The sequence below is a fragment of the Meles meles genome, chromosome 17, assembly GCF_922984935.1.
Source record: "Meles meles chromosome 17, mMelMel3.1 paternal haplotype, whole genome shotgun sequence".
Taxonomy (NCBI): Eukaryota; Metazoa; Chordata; class Mammalia; order Carnivora; family Mustelidae; genus Meles; species Meles meles.
In genome coordinates, this window is record NC_060082.1 from 60,040,811 (window position 1) to 60,050,351 (window position 9,541).

Consider the following 9,541-nt stretch of genomic DNA (forward strand, 5'->3'; position numbering starts at 1 on the left):
CTGGGGTGTATGGATGAGCAGCTAGCCGTGCAGCGTCACTAGGAAAAACCCACGCTGCCACGCGAAGTTCTGTAGATTCACGGATTGCTAGGGAATTACCTTAACATTCTGGACCTAGGTTGTAGAAAATGGGTCACGTTTTAGAAATGTGCATTAGCATCTTAAAGGACCGAAAGCCCAAATGTTTGCACGTTTCCAGTTGAGTGAGTTGAGGCATCCTGATCATCCCACAAGCTCTGGACAGAACTGATATTAAAAATAAAGATGCCACGTACAACACATATTTAGGGTCTACGTAGGACATAATCACGATTACGCACACAAGGTTCTCAGTTCATATAATTTATTGCAGTTAGCACACAGTTTAAAAATTCACCAACACACCAATAGTACAAAACTAAACAGCATTATAAGTTATTCCCCCCTCAGGAAAATAAAACATACTATGATTGTCAAAGCTAGATGTCAGTCTAAGTTTTAGAACAAAGGAAGAATGTGAAACTAATAAAAGGAAAAAGCAATCACTCACAATGACCACAAAAAGAAAATCCAAAAGAAAGTCCGTTTTTCTCAGACATTGATTGTCTCCTCTAAATTAATAAAAATTATTTTAACATAAACTGTATTTAAAAAAAACTAGAAACTCTTCAAGTAACTAAAGATAATGCTCCAAGGCCATTTTCACAGCTTTTTTTTTTGTTTGTTTGTTTGCTTTAAATGCCATTACAGCCAAATTAACACACATTTGACCAAATATTTCCAAAACAGTCCAGCAACACACAATGGAGTTTTCCATTCAGTATCTTAAGCACAAAAATAGGCTATGTTTACAGTAGTTAAGGCGATCAAATTTTAAACAAAAGCAATTAAAAAAAAAAAAAGGGAAAAACAGCAAAACGTTTTCCATGCTACTCCCATAGACCTTATTTGTAAGTGCAAGACAGGAAAACAAACACTGTGCAAAATGCTTTTGCCCTGCGCGCTGGTCATTAAAACCACACGTTGGGCTGCAGCCTCTGCTGCCCCGATACACATAGTCTACTAACCCCCTTCCCCACCTTCCCCACGTCAATCAAGGCAGTCCAGTCCTTTCAGCCCGGGGCTTTTTCAGTCCATAGAATCTTTTCATGAGTTGGGGGTGGGAGGGGATGGGGAGGATGAAGGCGGGGAGGAAGGGAGGGAGGGAGGGCGGGCGGGAGGGGAGTGTAAGGGAGAAGGGAAGAAAAAGAGAAGGGGAGCCACCCCCCCCCCAAAAAAAAAGGAAGAAGAAAAAGAAGAAGAGAGAGAATGACCTATTGTCGATTTGTGCAGTAGTTACTCTAAAAACGCTCAGCTGGGTAAATGTGTACACCTAAACTTTTGAGCCGGCACGGGTTTTGTGCAATTAGAAGTTTGTCATAAACGCACACTGCACATGCAAATCTTTAAGCCGTTTGTAAACATTTATATTTTCCTTGTTATGTAGCGAAGTTATCAATTTGCAGCTTAAGTTTTTATTCAGCTTAACAGTTTCAACTTAAAGACAGTGGGAAAGTCAATTTAAATTATATAAAATAAAAATAAAAACAGTGCATTTACGTTCTTCATAACACCAGTTTTTTTCCCCAAACGGTGCTATTTTTTTTTCTAAGGAAATTAAATAATTTTAAACTCACTCGTTAAAGTTATACAATGCAAACAAAGACAAAAAATATATTGAAACTCATGCATTTCTGTAGCGTTAATATTTACTTTTCAAGACTCAACTAAGAGCATCAACACAACCTGTCAAGTTCTTTGACACCCCCCCCAGCCCGTGTAATCAGTTACAGTATACAAGAACAGTAATTCACATTTTTCAACACACAGTTCAACACTGCTGAAGCTGCAATATCCTTTTTCATCCCAAGCAAACCTTCACAAAGACAGCGTCCCAGTGATCCCAGTGTACGTTCAGAATTTCTCTCATTGGGAACCGTCAGAAAACCAGAAGTTGCCACAGAAAGTTTTAAGTCAACTGCTTGTTTAAAAATAGATAATCCAGCATTTCAGAAATTTTCCATTTGGGTCTAAAAGCATTCAGGTTTCCAACAGCCAGAAAAGATTCATGCAATTTTGTGACCTATAAAGAGGCTCATCAAACTGGAGGGAATTTCTACTCTGAAAAAGGAAAGGGAACGACGAATACGACGACGACGACAACAAAAAAAGAAAACAGAACAGAACAAAAAAACCAAAACAAAACAGAAACACAAAACCAAAACAAAGTGGAAAAAGAGAGAGAGAGAGAGAGAGAGAGAGAGCGAGCGCGCGCTCAGAAGACAATGCAGTGGCGACAGAATCAAGCCCTGTGAGAGCATCCTGTGACAGGACGAGTTGTTCCAAAGGTTCTTGTCGGCTTCCTCCCCCTACCCCCTCGGAAGAGAAGCCCTCTCTAGTCTCCGACTTGCTCCGAAGTCTCTTTACCAGAACGCTAAATTAGTGAGAGTCTCATGCTACTCTAAAGTGCAAAACCGAGTTAACGCCCCGACGTTTTAGTTCCAGGAAACAAGGCTGCTTTTAGACCGTACCACAACTAGATAGAGATCTATGTATAGATACGTGTGTGTGTGTATATATATGTATATATATATATATTATTTATATATATAGATAGATATAGAAAATTATTTCCAGAGTTCTTGCGAGCTATCTTCTAAGGTCCAGTCTCTGACAGTGGGCAAGCTCAGGGCTTCGCTTTTGACCGACAACGAGTTCACCAACTCACAGTGGAACTTGCGGATGTGTCTGTACAGGTCCCCCGACTGCGTGAACCTGCGCTCGCACCACTTGCAGGCGTGCGGCTTCTCGCGCGTGTGCACCACGGCGTGGCGGCTCAGGTTGTGCGAGTACTGGAAGCTCTTGCCGCACTGCGTGCACGTGTAGGGCTTCTCGCCCGAGTGGGTCCGCTCGTGGCGCTTGAGCGTGTACATGCACGAGAAGGTCTTGCCGCACAGCGAGCAGGTGGGCACGTTGACGTCGGCGGCCGGCTTGCTGCGCAGCCCGTCCTGCTCGCGGAAGTGCGTGCTCAGGTGGATCTGCAGGATGTGCGGGCTGGGGAAGACCTTGTTGCACAGCGGGCACATGAAGATCTGGCCGGCCGGGCTCAGCATGTTGGACACGTAGGGCAGCAGGCTGCTCTCCATGCCGCCCTCCACCGGGCCGCGCTCGGCGTCCGGGGTCATCATCTCGTCGTCGCTGCCTTTGTCCTCGCGCTCGAGCTCCCGCAGCACCGAGTCCTCCCTCAGCGGCGCCAGGTGCGCCGGCTCATACTGTACCCTGGCGTTAGTGCTCACGCCCTCTTTCACAGCGCTATGTTCCATGTCATAGTCACTAGCGCCAACCTCGCTCTCCTCACAGGAAGCCTCTTTCTCCACCTTCACCTGCACCAGGTTGCTTCTCAGCACGTCCTGTGAAGAGAAATAAGAGCTGTTCAGATTTTCAACTCCTGACAGGCTGGACTTGACAGACAGGTCCAGCACACAGTCAACATCTGCCGAATCCCTCACGGAGGTGACAGACCTCTGGGACAAAGACTCGCTGGAGCTGCAGGGGCTGGCCACTGTTTTTCCCGCGGCGGCGGCGGCGGCGGCGGCGGCGGCGCCGTGGGGCTCGGGCTCCCCGCCCGCCGGGGGGAGGCCCGCCGAGTCCGAGGGCAGGCGCATCCACATGGTCCCCGGCTCGGCCGCCAAGTCCCTCTTGCCCGGCAGGAGGTTCAGTTTGTCGTCTTCGCCCTCGTCCTCGTCGCTGGGCAGGTCGCCGGCCATGTGGCTGCTGCCGTCCGAGAGGCTCTCGACTTTGTCCGAGCAACTGGAGGCGTCCTCCTCCTTCTTGGTGCTGTCCGCCTCCGTGGTGGCTTTCTCTTTCAGCTTCTTTTTGCAGACTTTGACGATGTCATACATGTGCAGATAACTGGCAGCTGCGAGCACGTCTTCAATGGGCAAGTCTTTGAACTGGAGTTTCCCTTCATACATGAATTCCAGCAGGAGAGCGAAAGCTGGGGCGGTAACAATGTCGCTGTTCAGATGAACAATGTCCCTTTTGTCCAGCTGGTCCTTGTAAAAGAGGTGGAAATACATGCTGCACGAAGCCAGCACAGCTCGGTGCGCGCGGAACTGGGCATCTCCCACCAGCACGGTGCAGTCACACAGGAAGCCCTGGTGCCGCTGCTCGCTCAGACACTGCAGCAGATGTCTACTGTGGTCTGGGAACTCCATGCTGTCTTCATAACCTGCGGACAGACAGACTTCTCGTGAGAGCCCGCTCGGGAGCAACCTTCCGGCGCTCGGGGCCGCCGGTCCCCGCGCGCACACACGCGCGCACACACACACAAAGATAGTGCCAGTGATTCGGCTGGGGCCGCCGAGGTACACGTCCCTGCATTCTAATCAGGCTTCTGACCCCGGGACCACCAGATCATCCGCACAAAACCCAACCCACGCGAGCAGCGGAAAAAGTGCACTTTCCAAACTTCCTCGCCCCAGCCCAACGGTCCCTGAGGCATCTCCACCTTCCCGGAACTTTCAGTTAAGTTTTAAAAGCCTTCATTTCAGTGCAGGCTCTTACTGAGAAGAGGAATTCAGCTCTCTTTCAGGAGAAGTGAAGCTACTCATCAAATTATGTCCCACAAAACCTACAAAACAGCTTTAATTTCCAAGGGAACAGCTCATGGAATGAACAAAGAGAAGTCCCAAACACGTTCTGAAAGATTCAGAAAACTTGTTCAGCCGTCCTTTTTATTTTATTACTTTTGATACATGACTGCACTTGGAAAGCTCAATTTCAACGCGCACACTGGCTGAATCGAGGGGGGAAAAATGAAATCGCGTAATTAGCCCAGAAATTAGCAAACAACTCACTTTTAAAGTCAGAGTGTTACAACAACAAAAGCCCTGTGTATAAAAACAGATGTTAATGCCTTAGGATTTGCAGGTATGGCACACATGTACGAGATCAGAGAGAACTACACCAACAGATGGAAAAGATCATCTTTACTATGAACGAATCCAAATATTTTTTAAATGAATTGAGAAAAAAAATAGTAATATTTCTTTGTAAAATCTGTACATCCAGAATATCAGGAACCAGAAGGGATTCACTGAACTCTGAAAATTCTCATCTAAACTTTGATCTGTTGCAAAGCAAATGAATTCCATACTAAAATTATTTCAAACTTTCAAATGAAGGCGTATCGCATTCCAAAGCTTCACAGGTTCAACATCCACCCCCCCACCCCAAAAGCCTTGCTAGAAAAAGAGAAACTATTTTTTCCCCCTGACTCTGCCTTACCTCATGCAACAGAAAATACTTTGTTTCATTAAAACCTGATATATTTTTGCTTTCCCACTAGCTTCTATTCTTTCAAATATGCACGGCTGCCCTTGTTTTCTGGTGAAGGAGGGTGAGATGGAGGGAGAGGAAAGGCGAAGATGTACAAAGGGTCAAAATTCAACTGCAAAATTCAGCTCCTTAAAAAATTCAAGAAAACCCGACTTCCCCTTTCCTGTGACCAGAAGCAAGGTTCCACACCAAGCAGCTCAGAGCGCATGTGGGCAACGGACACACAGCAATTTAATACTCCAGAAATTACCTCCCTGCTTTTTCTCCACTCTGCCCAAGATGGACCCAAACTTTCATCCTGGCCCCCAAATACCTTTGCCACGATGCCACCGCTCGAATAAACCAAGATTTACAATACAATCACTTTAAGTGCCCCACAGCTAACATCAATCCTAATCCTTGAGAGGGCTAAAAATAAAGATTGGAGGGCAGCTCACAAGGTAGCCGTGATCAAATTAGGAGGCTGAGAGGACAGAGAGGGACGAAGAAGGAAGCTTATAAACATCTGATCCAGCTGACTGTGGCCATATGGCAGCTGCTGCCCAGATAAAGAGATTAAGAATAGAGGAGTGCGATTACAGCTGTCTGGCCAATTCAGGCAGCTCAAATCTACAAGTTCTAAATTAGTCGCTAACACAAAAACTCCTGCAAATAATTATTGTTATGCTGAAATAAAAGCTCTCTTAAATATATATTTGAAAGAGAAATGAGGAAACCAGTCACACTATTCTCCTGGGGACAAAAGTTTTTTTTTTTCCCCCCTTTTAAAAAAACCTTCGGTTTCAAAAGCACTACAGCTGTATGTTTCAGTAGTGCTGCTGAATGTTTTGAAGAATAAAGTTTCACAGTGGAATTAATTACACACAATCTAGCTTCTTAACTAGAATAATCTTCTCATATAAGTTTGAATGCTGGATTCCAGACAGTTTACTATTTCTCTCCCCCCTCCGCCCCACAAGCAAAAGGAATCTAAATAGCAGTGAACAACCACACGAAGCATTTTAATCCAAAGTGATCTCGAAAAGCAACATTTCAAAGCCTTCCTTCACATTTCAAAACTTGAAATATTTCTGTGTATTAAAGTTATTTACTTGCTCGAGCAAAAGGGATAAAAATTTAAACTAAACAAGCCCAAGACTCCCAACTCCAGTAAGATGTTCATTGAAGACTCGGTTTCATATCTTATTCCTAAACTGGGTTAGAAAAGTAATGTGATTTTTTTTTTAATTAAATAAACAACACACCAAAACAGAAATATGCTCCGTCTAATCTCTTGCTACTCCTACCTTTAGGACACATAAACCTGATTAAGTCCTTTCCTCTGAGTCTCGCTGGCTCCAGGTCTGTTACATCGGTGGAAAAAAAGCAGACTAAGAGAGACAGATGCAAAGTGGAGATGATGTTAGAGAGGAATAAGATACCTTCTCCACCACAGATCGGCACACACTAACTCCCTGTCTGCGTGTTAGAATAAAAGGCTGAGGGATGGCAGGCTGTCAGCTGCTCTGACATCATGTTCAGATGGAAATGCTACCTCCAGCTGTGCTCCTTTTAATGCCATATGCTACTCCTCTCCACTCCTGCGCCAGCTTTTTCTTAGGAGAACTTTTCTCTTCTGTTAGTATAAACAAAATACTTCAAAGTCTCCCTTTTTTTCCAAACTTTCTAACAGAAAGAAATGGAAAAACTCAGCATATGGAGTTCTACTGTATTTATGGAATAGCAACACTTCTGTCTTAAGTTGGTGGACTGGCTTGCACGCTGACAGCACACTCAAGCCACGGTGCTATGCAGGAAATCCAGACTCACTTCTATTCAACTCCAACGTTTGGTTTCAAAGGCAGCTTAGGGGATATTTTTAAACCAACCCAATTGACATCTCCAGTCCCATTTCGACATTATTATGGTACTTTCATTTTTTTTTTTTTCTTTTCTGCCGAGATAATGGCATACGTTGTCTCAGAATGCTGGAAGACGAGACGGAACTATTACTCCGGCCCAGTTCACCTTACGATTTCACTCTCATTTTAACTGTTTTGTCTCCTACTACCTTCTCGAGAAAATTTCTCACACTACCACTTCATGCAAATTTCAGCTCTCGGTATCAACCAGGTGAAACTGCGCTTTCTGAAATCCTGGAAAGAACTTCAATTCCATGAGACAAATTAATAAACTGATACAACCTGCTACGGCCACTGAAAATGAGCACAGCACCTGCCTATCTGATCTGACCCTCCGCTCAGAAAAAAGCAGAACTTTGTCTTCCCCTTGATCTGTGTCCCATAACAATCTTTTTTTGGGTCGCTCTGTAATGTTTCACAATCTCAGAAAAACCTTTCAGCTTTGGGGGGCGGGGGACAGGTCTCCTAAGTTTGGGAACTTTTAGCTCGACTTTGTGGGTCTTTTCTAAGGGCTGATGAAATCCACACGTAACCCCAGGCTGGGCTGACCAGCGCCCTGCAAGGTGCTGCGACATCTGTGAATGTCAAATACATCTCCACAGACTCTGGGGACGGTGAGGCGTAGAAAAGGCCCGAGGCGCGAGTGTTGCAGCCCTGGCGATCACCACTCCGTCCTCATCAGGAAACCGCGGCAGAGTTAAAGAGTAACAAAAACCAACGTCTCTGTCCAGTCCTCGCTTTGCCAAAGTCACAAACCTAACTTTCTCTAACTTCGCGGTGAATGACATAATGACGAACGCCTGTTCGAGGCGGTACTCTTCGGAGCTACATTCCTCCTCAGCCACACAACCTATTCTCCACAAATGCCCTCGCCCCATTCCAATATATCAGACATTAATCACCCCATTTACCCAGTGGGGTGGGGGGTGAGTGACAGTTTAATGAGTCCCAAGCACCGCAATGGGCCAGCGACTCCCACCCCACAAATCAACCCCTTCACAGTCTTGCTACCGCGGGGTCCAGAGAGGGTTTGCAAGGTTGGGTTTTTTGTTTTTGTTTTTTTCCTAAGGAGTGGGAGGCGAGGGTTCGGAGTGGGGAAGAGCGGAGGGGGGGAGAAATGCAAATCTCCATGTAGTTCACCGTGCAGAAAACACACGGGGAAAGAGGAAGGTTAAACCACAGGGAAGGAGGTGGAGGGCGGAGAGCCGGTGCAGCAGGAAAACACCTTAAACAGCAGACGAGAAAACAGACCCGGGTCACCGCAACAACAAAAGAAAAGTCGTAAGAAGAAGCCCGCGGGAGGAGGGTGGCTGCTACCGCTTCCCCGACGCCGCGGCGCGCGAGCCCCCGGGGCCTCCCGGCAACTGCACCAGCCCGGGAGGGGCCCCTCCCCCGCCGGCCCCCTCCCCCCCGGGCGCCACTGCAGCTGCACCGGTCCCCGGAGCCGCGGCCGTCCCGGGCGCCGCTGCAGCTGCGGCGGCTCCCAAGCCCCCTCCCCCAGCCCGCCGCCCTCCGCACCCGGGAGGCGCCGCCGCAGCTGCACCGGCCGGGAGCCCGCCCCGCGCCGCAGCTGCACCGGCCGCGGGGCGGGCGGGGGTGGGGGGACGGGTTGGGGGGGCGCGGCGCGGAGCCGGTGAGCCCGCACCCCGCCCGACCCCGCAGCTGCGGCGGCCCCGTCCCCGCGCCCGGCCTCCCGCAGCTGCGCCGCCCCCCGCCGCCCCAACCGCTCCAAGCACACAAACTAACTCCACTCGCGGGGGCGCCCCCGGCCCGGCCCGCCCTCCGCCCGCTCTGGCCCGCCGGCCGGGGCCGCACAGCTGGCACCCCCGCCCGCCAGGGGGGCCGGGCGCGGAGGGGACGCCGGGTCAGGGGCCGGGGCCGGCGCCGGGACTCACACGGAGCGGCCCTAAGTCACCGCGTCCCCGCCGCCGCCGCCGCGTCCTCCGCCTCCTCCTCCTCCTCCTCCCGGCCGCCGCCGCCGCCGCCGCCGCCGGACTTGGTGGGCTTCCTCCTCCTCTTGCCCCCCTCCCTCCCGGCCCCCCCGCCCCCCAATCCCGGCTCCGTCGCCCGCTCCCCCCTGCCCCCTCCCTCCCTCCCACCCACCCCCGCTGGCAGCCGGAGGAGCGCGGCGGAGCGAAGAGGGCCCCACTCTCAACGGCTCCCCATGGCAGCAGCCCAGCGGCGGCCGCAGCCTGCCAGACACAGCGAGGGAGCGAGCGAGGGAGCGAGCGCGGAGCCGCCGGCCGGGGAAGGGGGGGGGCGGGAGACGGGGTGGGGGGGTA

At 49.6% G+C, this 9,541-nt stretch overlaps 1 protein-coding gene across 2 annotated transcripts; it reads right to left on the reverse strand.

Moving 5' to 3' along the window:
• Positions 1 to 326: 326 nt before the first annotated feature.
• On the reverse strand, positions 327 to 9,291 carry ZBTB18 (zinc finger and BTB domain containing 18). Of its 2 annotated transcripts, none has more exons than XM_045982950.1 (2): positions 9,155 to 9,291; positions 327 to 4,249 (listed from the first exon to the last, which is right to left on the reverse strand). In XM_045982950.1, exon 2 carries the CDS (start codon positions 4,233 to 4,235, stop codon positions 2,646 to 2,648), a length of 1,590 nt encoding a protein of 529 aa, XP_045838906.1. In that variant the 5' UTR covers positions 4,236 to 4,249; positions 9,155 to 9,291; the 3' UTR covers positions 327 to 2,645. The 2 variants fall into 2 exon arrangements, with proteins under 2 accessions (XP_045838906.1, XP_045838905.1); XM_045982949.1 differs by lacking the exon at positions 9,155 to 9,291 and adding an exon at positions 6,645 to 8,491.
• Positions 9,292 to 9,541: the final 250 nt, after the last annotated feature.